Here is a 27624-nt window from a genome sequence, read left to right on the forward strand (position 1 = left end):
AGATTACAGGAGGAGATATAAGAAGAGAGAACTACAACTCCCAGCATGGCCAGACTGTTATTATGTGATATCAGAGGACATTACGGGAGGGGGTAAAAGGGGAGAGAACTACAACTCCTAGCTTGTCCAAGCTGTTATGTGATATCAGAGGACATTACAGGAGGGGGTATAAGAGGAGAGAACTACAACTCCCAGCATGTGCATGCTGTTATTATGGGATATCAGAGGACAATACAGGAGAATTTATAAGAGGAGAGAACTACAACTCCCAGCATGTCTAGACTGTTATGTGATATCAGAGGACATTACAGGGAGGAGGTATAAGAGGAGAGGACTACAACTCCCAGCATGTCCAGACAGTTATTATGTGATATCAGAGGACATTACAGGAGGAGGTATAAGAGGAGAGAACTACAACTCCCAGCATGTCCAGACTGTTATTATGTGATATCAGAGGACATTACAGGGAGGAGACATAAGAGGAGAGAACTACAACTCCTAGCATGTCCAGGCTGTTATGTGATATTAGAGGACATTACAGGAGGAGATATAAGAGGAAAGGACTACAACTCCCAGCATGTACAGACTGTTATTATGGGATATCAGAGGACATTACAGGAGGAGCTATAAGAGGAGAGGGCTACAACTCCCAGCATGTCCAGGCTGTTATTTTGTGATATCAGAGGACATTACAGGAGGAGATATAAGAGGAGAGGACTACAACTCCCAGCATGTCCAGACTGTTATGTGATATCAGAGGAAATTACAGGAGGATATATAACAGGAGAGAACTACAACTCCCAGCATGTCCAGACTGCTATTATGTGTTATCAGAGGACAATACAGGAGAATGTATAAGAGGAGAGGACTACAACTCCCAGCATGTCCAGGCTGTTATTATGTGATATCAGAGGACATTACAGGAGGAGATATAAGAGAGGAGAGGACTACAACTCCCAGCATGTCCAGACTGTTATTATGTGATATCAGAGAACATTACAGGAGGAGATATAAGAGGAGAGGACTACAACTCCCAGCATGTCCAGACTGTTATTATGTGATATCAGAGGACATTACAGGAGGAGATAAAAGAGGAGAGGACTACAACTCCCAGCATGTCCAGACTGTTATTATGTGATATCAGAGGACATTACAGGAGGAGGTATAAGAGGAGAGGACTACAACTCCCAGCATGTCCAGGCAGTTATTATGTGATATCAGAGGACATTACAGGAGGAGATATAAGAGGAGAGAACTACAACTCCCAGCATGTCCAGGCTGTTATTATGTGATATCAGAGGACATTACAGGAGGAGATGAGGAGAGAACTACAACTCCCAGCATGTCCAGACTGTTATTATGTGATATCAGAGGACATTACAGGAGGAGATATAAAAGGAGAGGACTACAACTCCCAGCATGTCCAGACTGTTATTATGTGATATCAGAGGACATTACAGGGAGGAGATATAAGAGGAGAGAACTACAACTCCCAGCATGTCCAGACTGTTATGTGATATCAGAGGACATTACAGGGAGGAGATATAAGAGGAGAGAACTACAACTCCCAGCATGTCCAGGCTGTTATTATGTGATATCAGAGGACATTACAGGAGATATATGAGAGAACTACAACTCCCAGCATGTCCAGACTGTTATTATGTGATATCAGAGGACATTACAGGAGGAGATATAAGAGGAGAGGACTACAACTCCCAGCATGTCCAGACTGTTATTATGTGATATCAGAGGACATTACAGGAGGAGGTATAAGAGGAGAGTACTACAACGCCCAACATGTCCAGGCTGTTATTATGGGATATCAGAGGACAATACAGGAGAATGTTTAAGAGGAGAGGACTACAACTCCCAGCATGACCAGACTGTTATTATGGGATATCAGAGGACATTACAGGAGGAGATATAAGAGGAGAGGACTACAACTCCCAGCATGTCCAGGCTGTTATTTTGTGATATCAGAGGACATTACAGGAGGAGATATAAGAGAGGAGAGGACTACAACTCCCAGCATGTCCAGACTGTTATTATGTGATATCAGAGGAAATTACAGGAGGATATATAACAGGAGAGAACTACAACTCCCAGCATGTCCAGACTGCTATTATGTGTTATCAGAGGACAATACAGGAGAATGTATAAGAGGAGAGGACTACAACTCCCAGCATGTCCAGGCTGTTATTATGTGATATCAGAGGACATTACAGGAGGAGATATAAGAGAGGAGAGGACTACAACTCCCAGCATGTCCAGGCTGTTATTATGTGATATCAGAGGACATTACAGGAGGAGACATAAGAGGAGAGAACTACAACTCCCAGCATGTCCAGACTGTTATTATGTGATATCAGAGAACATTACAGGAGGAGATATAAGAGGAGAGGACTACAACTCCCAGCATGTCCAGACTGTTATTATGTGATATCAGAGGACATTACAGGAGGAGATAAGAGGAGAGGACTACAACTCCCAGCATGTCCAGACTGTTATTATGTGATATCAGAGGACATTACAGGAGGAGATATGAGGAGAGAACTACAACTCCCAGCATGTCCAGACTGTTATGTGATATCAGAGGACATTACAGGAGGAGATATAAGAGGAGAGGACTACAACTCCCAGCATGTCCAGACTGTTATTATGTGATATCAGAGGACATTACAGGAGGAGATAAGAGGAGAGGACTACAACTCCCAGCATGTCCAGACTGTTATTATGTGATATCAGAGGACATTACAGGAGGAGATATGAGGAGAGAACTACAACTCCCAGCATGTCCAGACTGTTATTATGTGATATCAGAGGACATTACAGGAGGAGATGAGGAGAGAACTACAACTCCCAGCATGTCCAGACTGTTATTATGTGATATCAGAGGACATTACAGGAGGAGATATAAGAGAGGACTACAACTCCCAGCATGTCCAGACTGTTATTATGTGATATCAGAGGACATTACAGGAGGAGGTATAAGAGGAGAGTACTACAACTCCCAGCATGTCCAGACTGTTATTATGTTATAATCAGAGGACATTACAGGAGGAGGTATAAGAGGAGAGGACTACAACCCCCAGCATGTCCAGACTGTTATTATGGGATATCAGAGGACATTACAGGAGGAGATATAAGAGGAGAGAACTACAACTCCCAGCATGTCCAGACTGTTATTATGTGATATCAGAGGACATTACAGGAGGAGGTATAAGAGGAGAGAACTACAACTCCCAGCATGTCCAGGCTGTTATTATGTGATATCAGAGGACATTACAGGAGGAGGTATAAGAGGAGAGGACTACAACTCCCAGCATGTCCAGGCTGTTATTATGTTATATCAGAGGACATTACAGGAGGAGATATAAGAGAGGAGAGGACTACAACTCCCAGCATGTCCAGACTGTTATTATGTGATATCAGAGGAGATTACAGGAGGAGATATAAGAAGAGAGAACTACAACTCCCAGCATGGCCAGACTGTTATTATGTGATATCAGAGGACATTACGGGAGGGGGTAAAAGGGGAGAGAACTACAACTCCTAGCTTGTCCAAGCTGTTATGTGATATCAGAGGACATTACAGGAGGGGGTATAAGAGGAGAGAACTACAACTCCCAGCATGTGCATGCTGTTATTATGGGATATCAGAGGACAATACAGGAGAATTTATAAGAGGAGAGAACTACAACTCCCAGCATGTCTAGACTGTTATGTGATATCAGAGGACATTACAGGGAGGAGGTATAAGAGGAGAGGACTACAACTCCCAGCATGTCCAGACAGTTATTATGTGATATCAGAGGACATTACAGGAGGAGGTATAAGAGGAGAGAACTACAACTCCCAGCATGTCCAGACTGTTATTATGTGATATCAGAGGACATTACAGGGAGGAGACATAAGAGGAGAGAACTACAACTCCTAGCATGTCCAGGCTGTTATGTGATATTAGAGGACATTACAGGAGGAGATATAAGAGGAAAGGACTACAACTCCCAGCATGTACAGACTGTTATTATGGGATATCAGAGGACATTACAGGAGGAGCTATAAGAGGAGAGGGCTACAACTCCCAGCATGTCCAGGCTGTTATTTTGTGATATCAGAGGACATTACAGGAGGAGATATAAGAGGAGAGGACTACAACTCCCAGCATGTCCAGACTGTTATGTGATATCAGAGGAAATTACAGGAGGATATATAACAGGAGAGAACTACAACTCCCAGCATGTCCAGACTGCTATTATGTGTTATCAGAGGACAATACAGGAGAATGTATAAGAGGAGAGGACTACAACTCCCAGCATGTCCAGGCTGTTATTATGTGATATCAGAGGACATTACAGGAGGAGATATAAGAGAGGAGAGGACTACAACTCCCAGCATGTCCAGACTGTTATTATGTGATATCAGAGAACATTACAGGAGGAGATATAAGAGGAGAGGACTACAACTCCCAGCATGTCCAGACTGTTATTATGTGATATCAGAGGACATTACAGGAGGAGATAAAAGAGGAGAGGACTACAACTCCCAGCATGTCCAGACTGTTATTATGTGATATCAGAGGACATTACAGGAGGAGGTATAAGAGGAGAGGACTACAACTCCCAGCATGTCCAGGCAGTTATTATGTGATATCAGAGGACATTACAGGAGGAGATATAAGAGGAGAGAACTACAACTCCCAGCATGTCCAGGCTGTTATTATGTGATATCAGAGGACATTACAGGAGGAGATGAGGAGAGAACTACAACTCCCAGCATGTCCAGACTGTTATTATGTGATATCAGAGGACATTACAGGAGGAGATATAAAAGGAGAGGACTACAACTCCCAGCATGTCCAGACTGTTATTATGTGATATCAGAGGACATTACAGGGAGGAGATATAAGAGGAGAGAACTACAACTCCCAGCATGTCCAGACTGTTATGTGATATCAGAGGACATTACAGGGAGGAGATATAAGAGGAGAGAACTACAACTCCCAGCATGTCCAGGCTGTTATTATGTGATATCAGAGGACATTACAGGAGATATATGAGAGAACTACAACTCCCAGCATGTCCAGACTGTTATTATGTGATATCAGAGGACATTACAGGAGGAGATATAAGAGGAGAGGACTACAACTCCCAGCATGTCCAGACTGTTATTATGTGATATCAGAGGACATTACAGGAGGAGGTATAAGAGGAGAGTACTAAAGGAGGAGCACAGTGTAATGTAGAAGCAGGGGACAGGTCTAGAAGGAGGAGCACAGAGTAATGTAGAAGCAGAGGACAGGGCTAGAAGGATGAGTACAGAGTAATGTAGAAGCAGAGGACAGGTCTAGAAGGAGGAGCACAGAGTAATGTAGAAGGCGGAGGACAGGTCTAGAAGGAGGAGCACAGAGTACTATAGAAGCAGAGGACAGGTCTAGAAGGAGGAGCATAGAGTAATGTAGAAGCAGAGGACCGGCCTAGAAGGAGGAGCACAGAGTAATGTAGAAGCAGAGCACAGGTCTAGAAGGAGGAGCACATAGTAATGTAGAAGCAGAGGACAGGGCTAGAAGGAGGAGCACAGAGTAATGTAGAAGCAGAGGACAGGTCTAGAAGGAGGAGCACAGAGTAATGTAGAAGCAGAGCACAGGTCTAGAAGGAGGAGCACATAGTAATGTAGAAGCAGAGGACAGGTCTAGAAGGAGGAGCACAGAGTAATGTAGAAGCAGGGGACAGGTCTAGAAGGAGGAGCATAGAGTAATGTAGAAGCAGAGGACAGGCCTAGAAGGAGGAGTACAGAGTAATGTAGAAGCAGAGGACAGGGCTAGAAGGAGGAGCACAGAGTAATGTAGAAGCAAAGGACAGGTCTAGAAGGAGGAGTACAGAGTAATGTAGAAGCAGAGGACAGGTCTAGAAGGAGGAGCACAGAGTAATGTAGAAGCAGAGGACAGATCTAGAAGGAGGAGTACAGAGTAATGTAGAAGCAGAGGACAGGTCTAGAAGGAGGAGCACAGAGTAATGTAGAAGCAGAGGACAGGGCTAGAAGGAGGAGCACAGAGTAATGTAGAAGCAGAGCACAGGTCTAGAAGGAGGAGCACATAGTAATGTAGAAGCAGAGGACAGGGCTAGAAGGAGGAGCACAGAGTAATGTAGAAGCAAAGGACAGGTTTAGAAGGAGGAGTACAGAGTAATGTAGAAGCAGAGGACAGGTCTAGAAGGAGGAGCACAGAGTAATGTAGAAGCAGAGGACAGGTCTAGAAGGAGGAGCACAGTGTAATGTAGAAGCAGGGGACAGGTCTAGAAGGAGGAGCACATAGTAATGTAGAAGCAGAGGACAGGGCTAGAAGGAGGAGCACAGAGTAATGTAGAAGCAGAGGATAGGTCTAGAAGGAGGAGCACAGAGTAATGTAGAAGCAGAGCACAGGTCTAGAAGGAGGAGCACATAGTAATGTAGAAGCAGAGGACAGGTCTAGAAGGAGGAGCACAGAGTAATGTAGAAGCAGGGGACAGGTCTAGAAGGAGGAGCATAGAGTAATGTAGAAGCAGAGGACAGGCCTAGAAGGAGGAGTACAGAGTAATGTAGAAGCAGAGGACAGGTCTAGAAGGAGGAGCACAGAGTAATGTAGAAGCAGAGGACAGGTCTAGAAGGAGGAGCACAGAGTAATGTAGAAGCAGGGGACAGGTCTAGAAGGAGGAGCATAGAGTAATGTAGAAGCAGAGGACAGGCCTAGAAGGAGGAGTACAGAGTAATGTAGAAGCAGAGCACAGGTCTAGAAGGAGGAGCACATAGTAATGTAGAAGCAGAGGACAGGGCTAGAAGGAGGAGCACAGAGTAATGTAGAAGCAGAGGACAGGTCTAGAAGGAGGAGTACAGAGTAATGTAGAAGCAGAAGACAGGTCTAGAAGGAGGAGCACAGAGTAATGTAGAAGCAGAGGACAGATCTAGAAGGAGGAGTACAGAGTAATGTAGAAGCAGAGGACAGGTCTAGAAGGAGGAGCACAGAGTAATGTAGAAGCAGAGGACAGGGCTAGAAGGAGGAGCACAGAGTAATGTAGAAGCAGAGCACAGGTCTAGAAGGAGGAGCACATAGTAATGTAGAAGCAGAGGACAGGGCTAGAAGGAGGAGCACAGAGTAATGTAGAAGCAAAGGACAGGTTTAGAAGGAGGAGTACAGAGTAATGTAGAAGCAGAGGACAGGTCTAGAAGGAGGAGCACAGAGTAATGTAGAAGCAGAGGACAGGTCTAGAAGGAGGAGCACAGTGTAATGTAGAAGCAGGGGACAGGTCTAGAAGGAGGAGCACAGAGTAATGTAGAAGCAGAGGACAGGCCTAGAAGGAGGAGCACAGAGTAATGTAGAAGCAGAGCACAGGTCTAGAAGGAGGAGCACATAGTAATGTAGAAGCAGAGGACAGGGCTAGAAGGAGGAGCACAGAGTAATGTAGAAGCAGAGGACAGGTCTAGAAGGAGGAGCACAGAGTAATGTAGAAGCAGAGGACAGGTCTAGAAGGAGGAGTACAGAGTAATGTAGAAGCAGAGGACAGGTCTAGAAGGAGGAGTACAGAGTAATGTAGAAGCAGAGGACAGGTCTAGAAGGAGGAGCACAGAGTAATGTAGAAGCAGAGGACAGGTCTAGAAGGAGGAGCATAGAGTAATATAGAAGCAGAGGACAGGTCTAGAAGGAGGAGCACAGAGTAATGTAGAAGGTGGAGGACAGGTCTAGAAGGAGGAGCACAGAGTAATGTAGAAGCAGAGGACAGGCCTAGAAGGAGGAGTACAGAGTAATGTAGAAGCAGAGGACAGGTCTAGAAGGAGGAGCACAGAGTAATGTAGAAGGCAGAGGACAGGTCTAGAAGGAAGAGCATAGAGTAATGTAGAAGCAGAGGACAGGACTAGAAGGAGGAGCACAGAGTAATGTAGAAGCAGAGGACAGGTCTAGAAGGAGGAGCACAGAGTAATGTAGAAGCAGAGGACAAGTCTAGAAGGAGGAGCACAGTGTAATGTAGAAGCAGGGGACAGGTCTAGAAGGAGGAGCACAGAGTAATGTAGAAGCAGAGGACAGGGCTAGAAGGAGGAGTACAGAGTAATGTAGAAGCAGAGGACAGGTCTAGAAGGAGGAGCACAGAGTAATGTAGAAGGCGGAGGACAGGTCTAGAAGGAGGAGCACAGAGTACTATAGAAGCAGAGGATAGGTCTAGAAGGAGGAGCATAGAGTAATATAGAAGCAGAGGACAGGTCTAGAAGGAGGAGCGTAGAGTAATGTAGAAGCAGAGCACAGGTCTAGAAGGAGGAGCACATAGTAATGTAGAAGCAGAGGACAGGGCTAGAAGGAGGAGCACAGAGTAATGTAGAAGCAGAGGACAGGTCTAGAAGGAGGAGCACAGAGTAATATAGAAGCAGAGGACAGGTCTAGAAGGAGGAGTACAGAGTAATGTAGAAGCAGAGGACAGGTCTAGAAGGAGGAGCACAGAGTAATGTAGAAGCAGAGGACAGGTCTAGAAGGAGGAGGACAGAGTAATATAGAAGCAGAGGACAGGTCTAGAAGGAGGAGCACAGAGTAATGTAGAAGGTGGAGGACAGGTCTAGAAGGAGGAGCACAGAGAAATGTAGAAGCATAGGACAGGTCAAGAGGGAGGAGCACAGAGTAATGTAGAAGCAGAGGACAGGTCTAGAAGGAGGAGCACAGAGTAATGTAGAAGCAGAGCACAGGTCTAGAAGGAGGAGCACATAGTAATGTAGAAGCAGAGGACAGGTCTAGAAGGAGCAGCACAGAGTAATGTAGAAGCAGAGGACTGGTCTAGAAGGAGGAGCACAGAGTAATGTAGAAGCAGAGGACAGGTCTAGAAGGAGCAGCATAGAGTAATGTAGATGCAGGGGACAGGTCTAGAAGGAGGAGCACAGAGTAATGTAGAAGCAGAGGACAGGCCTAGAAGGAGGAGTACAGAGTAATGTAGAAGCAGAGGACAGGACTAGAAGGAGGAGCACAGAGTAATGTAGAAGGTGGTGGACAGGTCTAGAAGGAGGAGCACAGAGTAATGTAGAAGGCAGAGGACAGGTCTAGAAGGAGGAGCATAGAGTAATGTAGAAGCAGAGGACAGGACTAGAAGGAGGAGCACAGTGTAATGTAGAAGGCGGAGGACAGGTCTAGAAGGAGGAGCACAGAGTACTATAGAAGCAGAGGATAGGTCTAGAAGGAGGAGCATAGAGTAATATAGAAGCAGAGGACAGGTCTAGAAGGAGGAGCACAGAGTAATGTAGAAGGTGGAGGACAGGTCTAGAAGGAGGAGCACAGAGTAATGTAGAAGCATAGGACAGGTCTAGAGGGAGGAGCACAGAGTAATGTAGAAGCAGAGGACAGGTCTAGAAGGAGGAGCACAGAGTAATGTAGAAGCAGAGCACAGGTCTAGAAGGAGGAGCACATAGTAATGTAGAAGCAGAGGACAGGTCTAGAAGGAGCAGCACAGAGTAATGTAGAAGCAGAGGACAGGTCTAGAAGGAGCAGCACAGAGTAATGTAGAAGCAGAGGACAGGTCTAGAAGGAGGAGTACAGCGTAATGTAGAAGCAGAGGACAGGTCTAGAAGGAGAAGCACAGAGTAATGTAGAAGCAGAGGACAGGTCTAGAAGGAGCAGCATAGAGTAATGTAGATGCAGGGGACAGGTCTAGAAGGAGAAGCACAGAGTAATGTAGAAGCAGAGGACAGGCCTAGAAGGAGGAGTACAGAGTAATGTTGAAGCAGAGGACAGGTCTAGAAGGAGGAGCACAGAGTAATGTAGAAGGCAGAGGACAGGTCTAGAAGGAAGAGCATAGAGTAATGTAGAAGCAGAGGACAGGACTAGAAGGAGGAGCACAGAGTAATGTAGAAGCAGAGGACAGGTCTAGAAGGAGGAGCACAGAGTAATGTAGAAGCAGAGGACAAGTCTAGAAGGAGGAGCACAGTGTAATGTAGAAGCAGGGGACAGGTCTAGAAGGAGGAGCACAGAGTAATGTAGAAGCAGAGGACAGGGCTAGAAGGAGGAGTACAGAGTAATGTAGAAGCAGAGGACAGGTCTAGAAGGAGGAGCACAGAGTAATGTAGAAGGCGGAGGACAGGTCTAGAAGGAGGAGCACAGAGTACTATAGAAGCAGAGGATAGGTCTAGAAGGAGGAGCATAGAGTAATATAGAAGCAGAGGACAGGTCTAGAAGGAGGAGCATAGAGTAATGTAGAAGCAGAGGACAGGTCTAGAAGGAGGAGCACATAGTAATGTAGAAGCAGAGGACAGGGCTAGAAGGAGGAGCACAGAGTAATGTAGAAGCAGAGGACAGGTCTAGAAGGAGGAGCACAGAGTAATATAGAAGCAGAGGACAGGTCTAGAAGGAGGAGTACAGAGTAATGTAGATGCAGGGGACAGGTCTAGAAGGAGGAGCACAGAGTAATGTAGAAGCAGAGGACAGGCCTAGAAGGAGGAGTACAGAGTAATGTAGAAGCAGAGGACAGGACTAGAAGGAGGAGCACAGAGTAATGTAGAAGGTGGTGGACAGGTCTAGAAGGAGGAGCACAGAGTAATGTAGAAGGCAGAGGACAGGACTAGAAGGAGGAGCACAGTGTAATGTGCAGGGTGGGCCATTTATATGGATACACCTAAATAAAATGGGAATGGTTGGTGATATTAACTTCCTGTTTGTGGCACATTAGTATATGGGAGGGGGGAAACTTTTCAAGCTGGGTGTTGACCATGGTGGCCATTTTGAAGTCGGACATTTTGTATCCAACTTTAGTTTTTTCAATGGGAAGAGGGTCATGTGACACATTAAACTTATTGAGAATTTCACAAGAAAAACAATGGTGTGCTTGGTTTTAACGTTACTTTATTCTTTCATGAGTTATTTACAAGTTTCTGACCACTTATAAAATGTGTTCAAAGTGCTGGCCATTGTGTTGGATTGTCAATGCAACCCTCTTCTCCCACTCTTCACACACTGATAGCAACACCGCAGAAGAAATGCTAGCACAGGCTTCCAGTATCCGTAGTTTCAGTTGCTGCACATCTCGTATCTTCACAGCATAGACAATTGCCTTCAGATGGCCCCAAAGATAAAAGTCTAAGGAGGTCAGATCTGGAGACCTAGGGAGCCATTCAACTGGCCCACGACGACCAATCCACTTTCCAGGAAACTGTTCATCTAGGAATGCTCGGGCAGCACTTTGAACACATTTTATAAGTGGTCAGAAACTTGTAAATAACTCATGAAAGAATAAAGTAACGTTAAAACCAAGCACACCATTGTTTTTCTTGTGAGATTCTCGATAAGTTTGATGTGTCACATGACCCTATTCCCATTGAAAAAACTAACGGATACAAAATGGCCGACTTCAAAATGGCCGCCATAATCAAGACCCAGCTTGAAAAGTTTCCCCCCTCCCATATACTAATGTGCCACAAACAGGAAGTTAATATCACCAACCATTCCCATTTTATTTAGGTGTATCCATATAAATGGCCCACCCTGTAGAAGCAGAGGACTGGGCGGCCGTGGCCTCCCGCGCGTGTACGCTGGGCTGGTGATTTCCATGAACCGTGGTAAAACCATCTAGAAGGAATAGGTCATTACTGTAATAAATACAAAATTTAGATGTCTCTGAAGGTCCAGGATCTCTGAGGTAACTTCTAATATCTGTAAAGACTTAAATTAGGGGGGTATTAAGTCACATTGACCACCAGTCTGTTCCGTTGGCAGCAAATTATATAGCAGGAGGACCTGAGCAGATGGTGTCTCTCCATTCACTTGTATAGGAGTTACAGAAAGCTCCTAACATGGCCACCCAGAGGTGGAGCCGCATCTACCAGACATTTCTGGCATATCCTGGGGAGAAATGTCCGTGTTGGGAATACCCCTTTATTCCATGTGGTGACGGCTCTGAGAAGATGTTTCACTCAATGATGAATAAGTGAGGTTCTGTATGTCACACATGATGATGTCCCCTGCATGATTTCCATCTTCTCCTTTCTTCATAAAGACGTCTGCAGTACTAGATCCTCCAGTTCCTCCAGTTTTCTCATCTTGTCCTCCACAACGTTCCTTCTCCTGAGTGACCCACCAAGGATGGACGAGGACAGGAATGAGATGAGCAGAAGAATATTAGACTTCACCTTGGAGATCATCTACCTGTTGAGCGGCGAGGTAAACTCTTCTACATTATAGAACAAGTCCCACATAGGGAAGGGACAATACATAATAGGAAGTAATAGGAAGAATCCAGTGTCCTGTATAACAGCGTCCAGACCTTCCAAGTGATGTCAAGAAGCCACCAGCAGAAAAGCTGAAGATCAGCCACCAATATGGTCAGTTATGTGTCATGTCAACAATGCAGCAATAGTAATGTTGTAGAGCAATGAGAATGACTAGGAACCAGGAGGATCGGGATGACCTCTATATAGAAACATAGAAGATGACGGCAGGAGGAGAATCACATGGCCGGAGTCTGTCCTGGAGACGAGGATTTCTACCACTAGTCTGACCTACTATATAGAAACATAGAAGATGACGGCAGGAGGAGAGCACATGGTCCATCTAGTCCCCCCAATATTATTTCCTTTGTAGTTTTGGCCTCGTTCCATTTTCTCAATGTCTTTTTGTAGGTGAGGTCTCCAGTATTACAGATGTGGGGTCACTAGAGCTCTATACAGCGGGGTCACAATCTCCCTCTCTACTGAGGGGGGAATACTGTGTTCAGTTCTCTAAGTATCTCTCTCCATACACAGGAGTACACAATAGTGAAGAAGACATCGGGTGACTGTACGACTCCCATCATCCATGAGTCAGGAGGATGGAGCAGTAGTCAGAGCCCCATCACAGAGCCTCCCCCTCACTCCCGGATACATGAGAAGAAGATCTTAGAACTGATCTACAAGATGACTGAGCTGCTGACTGGAGAGGTGACACTGCTGGGAATGCTGGGAAATTCTACAGTAACAGCACTGGAGGAGTCTGGGTAATGACTGTGTCATTGTGTGTGTCAGGTTCCTATAAGGTGTCAGGATGTCACTGTCTATTTCTCCATGGAGGAGTGGGAGTATCTAGAAGGACACAAGGATCTGTACGAGGAGGTCATGATGGAGGACTACCGGCCGCGCACATCGCAAGGTGAGAAGATACAGATATTATATTTTGTATGTTTATTTTCTGAAGTGTTAATTTCATCATGTGCAGTATATACAGACATGTGATCCCTGATCTCTGATCGCACGTTCCTAGCTTTGCTGCAGTGCTGCACTAGGTTATGTTCACACGCAGACGTTTCCATATATCTGAATGTGGTTATTTCTGCAGCAGGTGCATGAATTTGTAGTAACCACATTCGGATGAGTTGAGTGCAATTTCATCATAAAGTCCTAATACCGCACATCACTGTCCGAACCGTAAAGTCATGGAATCTGCTCCCACAGGATTTGGTAATGGTAAAGTGTGGAGAGAGATAAGAAAGGGTTAAAGATCTTCCTTGTAAGACACAATACACAGGGTCACTGGTAGTAATAAGGAATGTGGATCCAGGGATCTGTCCGATTGTAAGTAAAACAGGTTGAACAATGTGTGTGCGGAGATATAATGCTTTATTTATTTTAGTCTCCGTTACATTTTATTTTAAACAATTTATTGGAATGGAGTTTCAGGGGGATTGAACTCAAGAACAAGCGGAATCCAGCAGCAGGACGCTAGAAATGTAGAAGACCTGGTCAGGGTGGTCATGGACCGTTAAACTTTACTGTTACTGTGCAGGGAGAATCTGCTGCTCATTAGACGCCGTTCTCCCTGCAGTAACACTACTGTCCGAGCTGTGCTCAGTACTTTTCCCCCTGCATGAGCACAGCTCCGCACAAGCAGTGAGAGGGTTAAAGAGCGACTTCCATTGTAGTATATTGTTGGGGTTCATGTGATTGGGAGTTGTGTAATATTACATACATATTAATTATGTGACCCCCCGCAGTTTTGTCCGGTGATATGAGCTGATTGTCGGATCTTTCAGCAGCAGGACCCATGGCGCACGGCTACTCTCTGGACCAGCCTCCTATTTGAGAAGATTTGCTCAGTTAGAACAATCCATTTAATGTGGATGTGTCAGGTCTCTTATGTTCCCCTATCAGAGAGCAGCATAGGATCGGGGGGTAGACGCTGAGATCTGGGATATAACGTTTTCTATTACATCATTTAGTATTTTCATGTAAAGAACGGTATAAGTACTGCCAGGACTCCTAGAGAACGACTGTGAGTCCTGCTTCCCCCGCCCACACACAATGATTTCCCTTTGTCATCCTGCTCATAAAATCGGAGAGTTTGTCAGACATTCCTGATGGAGCCGATGCCTGAGCTCCAAACAGACGTTCCTTACTTTACCTCCTGCCTGTGCTGAACATGTAAGGAGCGATGCTGGAAGGGGTTAATATCGGCCCCCTGTCATTTGCGGTATGAGCTTCTAACCTTGTGTAAGGAGACCAGACTCCCTTAAGATTCTGTTCTGATTTATCTGTATTCTGTTAGGAAGCGTCTGTGTCTTTAAGATCGCCATGGCTACTGATGTAGCTTCTGGGGGGTTCTGTTTCCTTCCTGAGCCTGTCCCACTTCTGTCTTCTTCCTGTCAGGTGTGGGGGGGGGGGGGTATTTATACCTGGCCTCCTCCCGCTTTCTTTGCTTGTGAATTTTATCCTTTCTTAGGTGTTGTGATGAAGCTCTCACTTACCCTGTGCCCTGGACTTCTTGGAAACTGACCTCGGCGTGTCTCTCGTTAACCCCTTGTTTACCAGTTTTGATTATCTGCTCCCGGCTGGTTGTGACCTCTGCTGTACCTGATTTCCACTAGCTCTGTTTTGGACTTTTTGTTTACCCTCTGGCTGTCTGGTTACCTCTTCAGGTGTAGCCAGCATTGCACCCCTTATACAACACTAAACTCTGTTAGAACAACCTGGGTTCTGTGCCTTAAAAACCATCCCGCCTTGCGGTGGGCTCTGGCGAATACCTCAGAGTAGCCTTAGATTCTTTCGATCAGAGTTGTGACGGATTTGAGGTTGGGGTTTTATTTGCACGCTTACTCCCGACGGTCTCCAGCAGACTTTTGTGAATTGCTTAACCAGTGATTCTATAACATATTCAGGACGTGCAGCTGATTTTTTACCATAATTAATAACATAGAAATACATTGATATCTAAACAGTAGAGGTTCACACCTTCTAAGAAACCTTGATCAACCAATAATATCTAAGGGAACCTGTCAGTAGGTTTGGAGCCACTAAACCACCAGCATACCGATATACAGCCGGGGTCTAGTGTTCAATACCTGCCTACCTCATAAACAGATGTTAGGGAATAGTTAGTAAAGTAAATTACAACTTACCGAAAGGAGCTCGGGAGCGACATCAGGCGCATATGAAGCAGAGGACAGTTCACTGCGCATGCACAGTAAAGTGAGGTGTAGTGTCCTCGGCTTCATATGTGCATGCACCCGATGCTGCTGGACTTCTTCCCGTAAGTTGTCATTTACTTTACTAACCATTCTCTAAATGTCCTTTTTTTGAGGTAGGCAGGTTTAGAGAGCTAAACTCCGGCTTCATGACGGCATACTGGTGGTTTACTGGCTTTAAACCTACTAACCGGTTCCTTTTAAATGCTTTTTATAGTTAATTTACTTTCTCAATGCAAAATTAAGCAACTTTCTAAATAGTCTTTATTACAATTTCCTGCAATTTGGCTGCTATGGACTATGCAAAACCCCTGTGGACAGTTGGTCTCCTGCAAATTCTAACTCAAATCCGTCAGTGCACTGCTCATAATGGCTGACTCAACTTCTCTTCCCCCTCCCTTCTCTCAGTGTTAGAGATGGCAGCGGAGGGTTGCACAGACAAGATCACACAAGCTGTTAGTATCATAGTGAAGATAGGAAGGAGAGCACGCAGGCTAGCAAGATGATTTCTCTATACTCTGACCTGCTATGTACACACACACACACACACACACACACACACACACACACACACACACACGGCTATCTCTAACACTAAAAAATGAAAGGAGGAGGGAGAGCGGTTGAGTCAGCCGCCAGCAGCAGTGGAGTGACTGATTTGAGATACAATTTGCAGGAGACCAGCTGTCTACAGGAGTTACACAGGCTCTACAGCAGCCAAGTGGTAGGACGTTTTTTGTTAAAGGGGGTGGGGTAATAACGGGATTCACTGGTTAGTGGCACCCACTATTACTACCGCCTTTATAAACAGGGTCACTAGGATTATGCCTAGTTCCCCTAACTTTTCCTTATACGAACGTCGATCTAATTGCTTTAGCGGCTACTCAAGGGAATAAGACCGTATAGTAAATAAAGGTAATATTTATTAACATACAGTAATCACTCTCATATGTATAATACAGTAACTAATCACAGTACAGTATAAACACGGTATCAAGATATTATACCGCCACCCACTTACCTAAACATACACAGAATACAGTTACGTTACAACACAATACACATAAGTTACTTGTGATTCTCACACGCTCTCTATCTCTATCCCACTCCCTCCTAATATAACTTTCCCTATACACTAAGGGTTAATACGGGATAAGGAGGAACAAGGGGAATGGGTTACTGTGTAAAACAGACAGCAAGGGTTAACTCGGGGACTCTGGGACAGCAAGGGTTAACTCGGGGACAGTAGGACAGCGAGGGTTAACTCAGGGACTCTGGGACAGCAAGGGTTAACTCAGGGACTCTGGGATAGCAAGGGTTAACTCAGGGACTCTGGGACAGCAAGGGTTAACTCAGGGACTCTGGTACAGCAAGGGTTAACTCAGGGACTCTGGGACAGCGAGGGTTAACTCAGGGACTCTGGGACAGCAAGGGTTGACTCAGGGAAGCAAGGGTTAACTTAGGGAGAGCAAGGGGTTAACTTACTCAGGGAGAGCAAGAGGTTAACTCAGGGAAGCAAGGGTTAACTCTGGGACAGTAGGGACTCAGGGAGAGCAAGGGGTTAACTCAGGGAAGCAAGGGTTAACTCAGGGACAGTACTCAGGGAGATCAAGGGGTTAACTCAGGGAAGCAAGGGTTACAGCAGGAGGAGACAGGGAGAGACAGGGTTAAGTGTAGCTGCTGCTACACTTGTTCGAGGTCTTTAGAGGAGAGAGGTGGTGTGTGAGGCAGGCAGGCAGCTCTCAGCTGATCGTTTTCAGCTCGGCTTCTGAGCGTACAGATGCAGGGCTATTTAACCCTGTCGGTACGCTCGCAGCGGGGAGTGTGGCGCTTGCCCCAGGCTAGCATGGGTCGGCATGGTGATAATGTATCACCAGCCGACTCATGAGAGCCCGCACGAGACAGTCCGTGCGCGCGGGAGACTTGAAATGGAGACAGGGGATAACTATCCCTTGTCTCCATGGTTTCCTAACAAAGCAGGGACATGCTAATTGTCCTGCTCTGCTTCCAACCGTATTCATGACCAGGGCTGTTGTTGTTACAGCCCTGGCTCATGATACATTATATGTACTATACATACACATACACTGCATACATACATATATATATACACATATATATATATATATATATATATATAGACACTTCCCTTTACATTATATGTACTATACATACACATACACTGTATACATACATACTATATATATATATATACACACACATATACATATATATGGACACTTCCCTTTACATTATATGTACTATACATACACATACACTGTATATATACATACTATATATATATATATATATATATATATACATATATATGGACACTTCCCTTTACATTTTTAATGACATTTTAATTTAGTAAGTTGCTTAATTTGACATTTAGGAAGCAAATGAGCAATAAAAAGAATTCAGTTCAGAGGTGTACATAGCCTGTAAGTAGTACAATATTAAATGACATCCGCTCATGATTAAAAGCCGGTAGATCATATGATCCTACATTACTTTTTATTTTCAGTGTCTGAAACTAAAGATAACAAGAAGTTGTGGCCCCTTAGCCTCAGTGCGTTAGAGCCAAACACGGATATTATCCAACAAAATCTCCGCCCAAAATTAAATGTGTTCAGAAAGCAAAATATTCAAATCCAAAAATCCAATAATAATTCTGAAGTTAATTTAATTATTCAAAATGTAGCAAGTGGCCATTCCATAGTGAAGTTCTCCTACATTTCCCTCCTCTCCTGATTCTATCACTCTTAGTAAGAAAGGTTTAGTAAACAATAAGGAGAAATTCTTCTCTTCTACTAACATTATTGTGTTATCTGCAGTATACATTGCCACCGTATTATTCATAGTTGTTACACATCTGTTACTGGCCCATAGGATTATTTTAATATCTTTCTATATAAGAAATCTTATGGCCATACCTTGAACCATTACCTGAGGCGTCTCACTGAACCATCTGTTTGGCCTTCATCGGGCTGATATACGTCAATATACAGCAATAAAACTGTATAGAATAGCGTAGTACACTACACTAATCCATCCTGCGGAGTCCAGTAAAAAACATATACCCTAAACATCATTATTTTTTTTACAATGGGGGCCTATAGCTGGCAGATGGCACTATATGGCATCCGTCACAGGACTCCGTTAAACGGATAAGATGAGAAGCTCCAATGATGTAACTGAACAGTTATCACTGGAGCTTCCCTGGGCGAACTCAATCCTTGCAATACGGTGATTCTCCGCCTCGGAGGATGGGAGGAGGCTTGACCTGATCTTGCTCCTTGAATAACATTCTCTAGAACAGAGACAATAGAGCCTGCAGTGTGCACGGTGGATGTGACCCCCTTCTCCTCGCCACACCAGCACAGCAGTATATATCGTGCCCCCGGCTCATGCTTAGTCATGTCCACCTTGCGGTGCTCGTGCCACAGACAAGAACACTCCCCCCGCTTCCGGCCCTCATAGCTGGGCACAATACATACTCCCCGAATGAGGCGGCTGCAAGAGGGGAACAAACTACAGTACATACAGCATGACAGGCGTTGTTTCTATGAACTATACATAGTATATGGGGAACAAGGAGGAGTATGGAAGAGGTGAAGGCGAGGTGGGGTGATCACTGTTTACCTCTATTACACTGACTGCATCTTCCGCATGGGAGTGGTAAAGATCACCCTTGTACCCCTATACCGTGTATTGTTCAGTGAAGCACTGCCTGCAAGGGGAAAAGAACTGTATCGAAAACGTGTCTCATTGTAGGTCTATACAGTGAGATACGTTGCAGCTTTCCGTGGAAGGTATACGTCGGGAGTTCTACTGACGTGTAACTCCGACAGGAGGCTCAAAACTGGGTTTGGACAGAGCCTAAGATATACACCCATCAGCCATAACATTAAAACCTCCTTCCTAATATTGTGTATGTCCCCTTCGTGCCAACAAAACACTCTGAAGGTTCCTGTTGTATCTGGCACCAAGACGTTAGCAGCAGATCCTTTAAGTCCTGTAAGTTGTGAGGTGGGGCCTCCATGGATCGGACTTGTTTTTCCAGCGTGTCCTACAGATGATCGATCGGATTAAGATCTGGGGAATTTGGAGTTGAAGTGAACACTTTGAGCCCTGAACACTTTGAAGTCATTGAACTCTTTGTCATGTCCCTCAAACCGTTCCTGAATAATGTTTGCAGTGTGGCAGGGCACATTATCCTGCTAAAAGAGGCCACTGACATTTGACAATACTGCTGCCATGAAGGGGTTACTTGATATACGACCATGTTTAGGTAGGTGGTATGTTTCAAAATAAGATCTACGTGAATGCCAGGATCCAAGTTTTACCAGCAGAACATTGCCCAAAGCATCTCCCTTCCTCAGCCGCCAGCCACTCTGCAATTATTTCTATAGTAGTTCTTCCCATCCCTACCCCAGGAAAGCGACGCACATGCACCCGGCCGTTCGTTTGATGTAAAAGTTAACTTTATTAATCAGATCGTGCAACTTTCTTCCATTGCTTTATGGCCCATTTCTGATGCCCATTGTAGAAGCTTTTGTCAGAGGACAGGTATCAGCACTAGGACTAGTCCGCAGTGATACAGCCCTAAATGCAGAGAGCTGAAATGCTCTGTGTTCCAGTTTATCGAGGGCTAGATAGCACCAGGTCCTCAGGTGGGTGCATACGTAGGGGACCAACCCAGTAAGGTATGAAGAAGATACAATGTACACCAACGGGAGTAATTTTCAAGGTAGATATTTATTATTTTGCCAGTAACGTTTCAGTCATATCCTTGACCTTCCTCAGGCTATGTAGTATGCGGGTTCCTGCAAAATGGCGCTTGTGTAGACGCGGCTGTCCACAATGAGAGGTGCTCTGTGTGTTCCGACACCTTTCAGTCATAGCCAGCATTATGTTTTTGAACAGTTTGTTCTGCAGTAGTTCTCCTGTGGGATCGGACCAGACGGCCAGGCCTTTGTTCCCCACGCACATCAATGACCCTTTCACCAGTTGTCCTTCCTTGGACCAATTTTGATACGTACTAGGCACTGCATACTAGGAACACCCCAGAAGACCTTCCATTTTGGAGATGCTGATTCTGACCCAGTCGTCTAGCCATCACAATTGTCAAAGTCGCTCAGATTCTTTTGCCTGCCCATGTTTCCAACACATCAACTTTAAAAACTGTTCATTTGCTGCCAAATATCTCCTCCCTTGCCAGGCGCCATTGTCAATGTTCTTCACGTCACCTGTCAGTGGTTTTCATGTTATGGCTGATTATTGTATATATTGAGGACAGTGGGGGTCGTCTTCATTTAAAAATAAATATATATTGATAATAGGTCCATGAGTCTTGCTACAGAGGAGGATGGGGGTGTTCCCTCTCTATAGAGCTTCTGTTTCCTGTCCAGGAGGGAGGCCGTCTCTCTAATGGTGCGGTCATGGGCTCACTGAAAACCGATGAACTAAATGTAATCATATATTTTTATTTTCTCATTCTTCATAACAGCACCAGGTAAAAGGAGACTTGGTGTTATAAAACCGTAGAGCTTCCTCCAACACCTCAGTGGTTTCCCGTCCCTTGTGGAGAGAAAACTTGGAGTAGTTGTTTTCCTTAATACAGGTACTTTGCGTGACTAATAAAAGACGATGGTCTTCACGGTGGGTTCCCTCTCTTGAAATGTAGAATTCCCTAATAAGCAGAGGTGTCATTGTTCCGGGGCGTACCAGGGCACTTTTTTTTGGTTGGCAGGGAGCTCTTAATAAATGTCTTCTGCGCGCGACCACTTTAAACTGTATCCGCAAATCTCAGGACGCGACTTTTAGACTTTGATTAGATAAACATGGAAATGCCGGTGTAGAGAGAAGTGTGTGATATATAGACAGATATACAGTAGTCAGGTATTCAGTCACTGTGTGTTTCCTACAGATGGATCCAGTAGGAGAAATCCACCAGAGAGATGTCCCAGTCCTCTGTATTCCCAGGACTGTCCAGAGGAAAATCACAATGTCCCAGAGAATCATCAGGTAGATGAAGCTGAGCCCTATACCACATTTATATAGGGGGGTGTGGAGCAGTTTGGTCCTGCGGTCATAGATGGGGTCATAGATTTTGGTGGTTTCTTATGTTGATCTGTTAGATTATTCGCACTCTCTGTTGTATTATACTGAATTATTACATATGTGACATCAGGAGGAAGATCTGACTAATAATAAAGCGGAGGATGAAGAAGAGCGGGTGAGGGGCGATCACCCGTGTAAGAGTGAAGTGGAGGAGGAAATTCCAGGAGGTGTTACCACAGGTCAGTAATAATGAATTTAGAAAGTGAATTGGGAGGTTTGGTAAGGTGGGGTTCCTCCTTAGTTCTACTTTACAGTAACACGTCAGACAATGTGTTATACATAGTGCCGGACCTGAGGGAGCTGTGACTGCACATAGAAGTTCTCTACAAGGTGATCTATGACTCCGGTCATGCACTAGGCTTAGTGTCAGATTTTGGGGGGCACCAGGAGCCTGTAAAAATGACAATAACTCAATACATTAGTATGTCTGACGATCGCTGGTTCAAAGCCCGTGCAGGGACTAATAAAAAGTGTTAAAAATAGTTAAAAACATTTTTTAGTGGTGTACAAAAAATAAAAAAAAACCTTTTCCCAAATTTCCTTTTAAAGTATTGTAAAAAAATAAACAAAATTGGTATCATCGCCTCCGTAAAAAGTCTGAATTATTACAATATAACATTATTTAAATCGCATGGTGAACACCGTAAAAAAATGAAACCGCCAGAATCGCTATTTTTTTGGTCACTTTAGCACTAAAAAGTAATGTAACAAAAAGTCGTATGTACCAACAAAAACTACAGCTCGCCCCACAAAAATAAGCCTCTACTCTGCTCAATCAACAAAACAAAAAAATTAAAATAACCGGCAGGATAAACGTAGCGTGATTTATACAGAACAGTGAACGCCACATTTAAAGAAAATTGCCCTTTTTTGATCAGTTTGCCTAAAACAAATGGAATAAAAAGTGTTTAAATAGTTGCTGTACCCCAAAATGGTACTAATAAAAAGCCCTCAAACCACTACGTCTATGAAAAATAAAAAAGATATGGCTCCCATTAGTCGAGGATGAAAAAATATGCAGATGAGCCGGTCCGAGGGGAACTTTCCTTCTGTTTCAGGAGGAGATTATCAGGGCTCTAATATTTGGGAACCAGGAAGAGAAGGGCCCAAACATATCTGCTGGAAATGAGGGGGCCCGGATTATACCAGGACAACACTTTCCCAGCAAAATACCCCAAACTACAAAGGTGCAGAGTGTGGACCAAAAGGGGATAGGAAAGCACAGCATTTATCAGTGTGACACCGGCCTGTGCATAAAGGATTCATCACAGCGTAACCCACATCTATGGAGAATTGTATTATTTACCCCATTATTATACACATTTGCACTGGACTTTCTTTACAGCCTGTGGACTGTTCTTATTGAACTGTAATAAGTGGCTTATGCGTGAGGTGGCCAGCGGCCTGTTTAGGCTACATGGCCAGCTCACTTATTATATGAGGGGAGAGGTTGTGATGGTGCATTATGTGTGTTTTATTGTGAGTCCTCAGCAGACAGGAATGACTCTGTAATCAGGTACCACAGGTCGTGTCTCCAGCCTATGGACAATCAGACGATTTAGAGGTACAGTCCACGAGACATCAAGAGTTCTCATTGTCCAGTCCCCACAGGGGGTCATCAGGAGGCACCACCATTACTCAGCTAGAGTGCAGACCAGCAAATCAAGCAGATCCAATTATCTTCCCCATTGTGTTCTCATCCTGGCTGTGGCAGACAATAGTCGGGCAATACACATAATAGTGCTAAAGACACAACTCACTTACAGACAGTAGAAATACAAACTAAAGTCATTATAATGATAGTGACTAGAAACTGGCAAGATGTTCCTCCCCTGACTGGTATATAAGGGCTTATCCTGGGGAGGATGGAGATCTTCTGTAATGTGTATTCAGAATCCTGACCACTTCTCTGTGATTTACAGCAAAGCAGGCGTAGTCTCTCGAGATTACGCTGTAAACTGCCATTTACAGCGAGATCTCGCTGTGCTGTAAATTGCAGAGAAGTGACAGGATTCTGAATACACATCCCGTCCTGGCTGGAGGTAATGTATATTCATTGTCATGACACTGCAGTAATGTTATAGTGTTTTTATGTGGCTGCACATAGCGATATAGCTATATCGCTATGTGCAGTGTAAATGAATGGAGAAAAGTGTATGACGCTGATTGGTCACTGATTGGTCAGCGTCATACACTTCTCTCCACAACGCCCACTTGGCCATATAGTAAAACACGCCCAGTTGTCCATTGAGAAACTCATTAGCATAAAGCTAATATAGGTCATAACGGCGTCAAAAATTATCGTTTTTCTAAATAAAAAACACTGCTGTAATCTACATTACAGCGCCAATCACATTATGTACAAGATAGACCACTTATAATGTGGTGACAGAGCCTCTTTAAATATATCACTTATTTTAAGCCCTATATGTTCTGAGAAAAACAAGACCAAATACTTATAGGTTGGCAGAGAAATAGAACAACAATTCGCTATTAAATTGTCACATGACTAAAACTTGAATGAGGCCACTTCATTTCATTAGATTCACATTATCAGTACTTGACAGAACACTATTTCCCCTTAGAACAGCCTGAATTCTTAGTGGAATGATATTACTGTGTACTGGAAACCTTTATTCCAGATTCCGATTGATAACTTCACTCTGCCTATTCCACTACATCCCACAGATGTCCTATAAAATTGAGATCCGGTGACTGTTCAGCCATTAGGATATGCAGACCTCATTATCATGTCCATGAATTCATCCTGTGATTTGTCTAATGACACATTATCTTGTTAAATGTAGACTGTAGCGCTAAGATTAGACTGTCTGTAACAATATTAAGTTAAGATTGTGTAGGCCTCATTAGTATTTAAACAGCCAAATGTGTTAGCAGAGAACAGGCTTCATTGCCAGACAAGGTTCTGCTTTTCAAAAAAAAATTTTTTTATTAAGTCAAGCTTTATGTAATAAATTAATAGTGGAGGACTGAGTGTAGACCAGAATCCTGGACTGTCATGGATTTATTTTAAAGTGAAATACAAAGCGTTATAAGGCTGGAATGGAGTCAAAAGTCAAGGCTTAAACTTCTTCCTGCTTGATCCATTTCTGACTTTGGCTCAAAACACTGCATGTGTGTTTCCAGCCTAATACGAATGTTATAAATTTGTCAACTTTTCTATTGTGAAACAAAATCAAATTTTTTTTTTAATCCTAACAGAAAATCCGAGTAAAATCTCTGAGGGAAACTTCACGTTATTGCTAAATTATAAAGTAGAAGATGAAGATATCATGCAGCAGTCTTCAGGAGAAAACCTCATTACCCTTAATGTACATCCAGGACTTCACAGTAAAGACCTATCATATAATTTCACCAATCATGAGGAACCTTCTCCTGACCAATCACAGATTGTTACCACAAGTACAGCTCAGAAAGGGGGTAAAAGGTTTCAATGTGGTAAACAGGTCACAAAAATCTCAGGTCTTTCAACAAACAGAAGAATTCACAGAGGTCAGAAGCCGTATTCATGTCCAGAATGTGGGAAATGTTTTACAGATATATCACATCTTGTTACACATGAGAGAATTCACACAGGAGAGAAGCCATATTCATGTCCAGAATGTGGGAAACGTTTTATAGATAAATCACATCTTGTTACACATGAGAGAATTCACACAGGAGAGAAGCCGTATTCATGTCCAGAATGTGGGAAATGTTTTATAGATAAATCACATCTTGTTACACATGAGAGAATTCACACAGGAGAGAAGCCATATTCATGTTCAGAATGTGGGAAATGTTTTACACAAAAATCGCATCTTGTTGCACATGAGAGAATTCACACAGGAGAGAAGCCGTATTCATGTTCAGAATGTGGGAAATGTTTTACAGATAAATCAAGTCTTGTTAAACATGAGAGAATTCACACAGGGGAGAAGCCATATTCATGTTCAGAATGTGGGAAATGTTTTACAGATAAATCAAGTCTTGTTAAACATGAGAGAATTCACACAGGGGAGAAGCCATATTCATGTTCAGAATGTGGGAAATGTTTTACAGATAAATCAAGTCTTGTTACACATAAGAGAATTCACAGAGGTGAGAAGCCGTATTCATGTTCAGAATGTGGGAAATGTTTTACAGTTAAATCAAGTCTTGTTAAACACGAGAGAAGTCACACAGCAGAGAAATTATATTCATGTTCAGAATGTGGTAAATGTTTTACTACTAAAGGCAAACTTAGGGCTCATCAGAGAAACCACACAGGGGAGAAGCCATTTTGATGTTCTATATGTGAAAGATGTTTTTCAAAGAAATTTACATTTTGGAACTCCGCAGAGAATTCACATAAAGTAGAAACCATAATCTCGTTTAGAATGTGGGAAATGCTGTAAGGGCAAAAAAAAAACACTTTTTAAACACATCAGATTATTCACAGACTTTAACCCCTTAGTGACCAGCCTATTTTAGGCCTTAATGACCAAGCTATTTATTAAGTTTTTCCATCGTCTCATTCAAAGAGCTATAACTTTTTTATTTTTGTCGACATAGCTGTATAAGGTCTTGTTTTTTGCGCGACAAGTTGTATTTTGTGACAGCACCATTTTGGGGTACATGGAATTTATTGATTGATTAACTTTTATAAAAAAAAATGTTTGGGGGGAATAGAAAAAAACAGCAATTTTGCCACACTTTTTTGCGTCCTAAATTTACGCTGTTTACCGTGTGGTATAAATAACACAATAACTTTCTATATTTTGTATGTTTAACTACTTTTACCCAGTAAAAACACTTTTTGAAAAAAAATTATTTGTTTTTGCGTCCCCATATTTGAGGAGCCATATCTTTTTTTTATTTTTCCACCGATGCAGTAGTATGAGAGCTTTTTTTGCGGGACAACTTGTCGTTTTTATTGGTACCATTTTGGAGTACATGCGACTTTTTGATCACTTTTTATCACATTTTTTTAAAGGCAAGATTCACAGAAAACTTTTTTTTTTTTTTTTTGATTTTTTTTTTACGGCGCTCACTGAGCGGGTTAAATAATGTAATAACTTTATAGTTGGGGTCGTAACGGACGCGGCAATACCAAATATGTGTAACTTTTTTACTTTTTTTTTATAATAAAGCATTTTGTTAGGGCAAAAAGTGGGTTTTTAATTTTTCATGTATTTTTTTTTTTTATTAACTTTATTAAACTTTTTTTCTTTTTACTAGTCCCACCAGGGGACTTAACTAAGCGATCCTCCGATCGTTTTTATAATACACTGTAATACTTCTGTATTGTTGGTATTAGTGCCTGTCCGTGTAAAACGGACAGGCATCTGCTAGGCCATGCCTCTGGCATGACCTAGCAGGTATACTCTACATGCAGACCCGGGGGCCTTTATTAGGACCCACCGGCTGCCATAGAACACCGGCACTCTGCCATCATGCGCAGGGTGCCAGTGTATTGAGAGAGGGAGTGACGTATCTGAGGGGTTAAACTGATATCTATCTCACCCGTGAGATCAGGGATCATGAAAAGGCGTATTCATGGTCACTAATGGGTTAAACAGCCAATAAGTGTTTATTTTTTTAGGTGGAATTAGTCTGGATCTGCCAAACACTCAAATTATATTTACCTGAGAGCAACTGTGACCGGGATCTATGAAGAAAACATATTGTGGACATAAGGAAGAAAAGAAGAGCCTGGTTTACTTACAAAGCAGAGAAGCCAAATAGTCAATATGAACCTCACGTCTTATTACTGTATTCATAAATTCCCCCGCACTGCAGGAGAATCCAGACTGACCCTAAGGACAATGTAAACTTATTGTTTTTAACATATGGACATTTTATATTTGACTTTCATTAAAACAGTATAAAAAGATGAAGGTGATGGAATTGAAGAAAAATAAACACTTAACAAAGTAACTTTCTAATTGAATAAAATAAATATTCACAGATTTATTTTCATGAAAGGAAATGTCATAAGTGTATTTATCACTGAATTAGAATCAAGGTTGGTGCCCAAAATCACGCCCAGATCTGGTGGCGAATGGCCAGTTTTTCTTGTAATACCCCA

The 27624-nt window shown here is 43.4% G+C and overlaps 2 protein-coding genes across 2 annotated transcripts in view; one reads left to right on the forward strand and one right to left on the reverse strand.

The window, feature by feature from the left end:
* Positions 1-25908, forward strand: part of LOC142710434 (uncharacterized) — a 151550-nt gene extending 125642 nt beyond the window's left edge. The window contains exon 6 of the mRNA XM_075848560.1: positions 25038-25908. Coding sequence (XP_075704675.1) covers positions 25038-25840 — 803 coding nt within the window. The 3' untranslated portion in view covers positions 25841-25908. The remainder of the gene's footprint in view (positions 1-25037) is intronic.
* Positions 1-27624, reverse strand: part of LOC142710433 (uncharacterized) — a 108779-nt gene that overhangs the window by 44524 nt on the left and 36631 nt on the right. The window lies entirely within an intron of this gene.

Source organism: Rhinoderma darwinii, unplaced genomic scaffold, assembly GCF_050947455.1.
Source record: "Rhinoderma darwinii isolate aRhiDar2 unplaced genomic scaffold, aRhiDar2.hap1 Scaffold_425, whole genome shotgun sequence".
NCBI classification, from domain to species: Eukaryota; Metazoa; Chordata; class Amphibia; order Anura; family Rhinodermatidae; genus Rhinoderma; species Rhinoderma darwinii.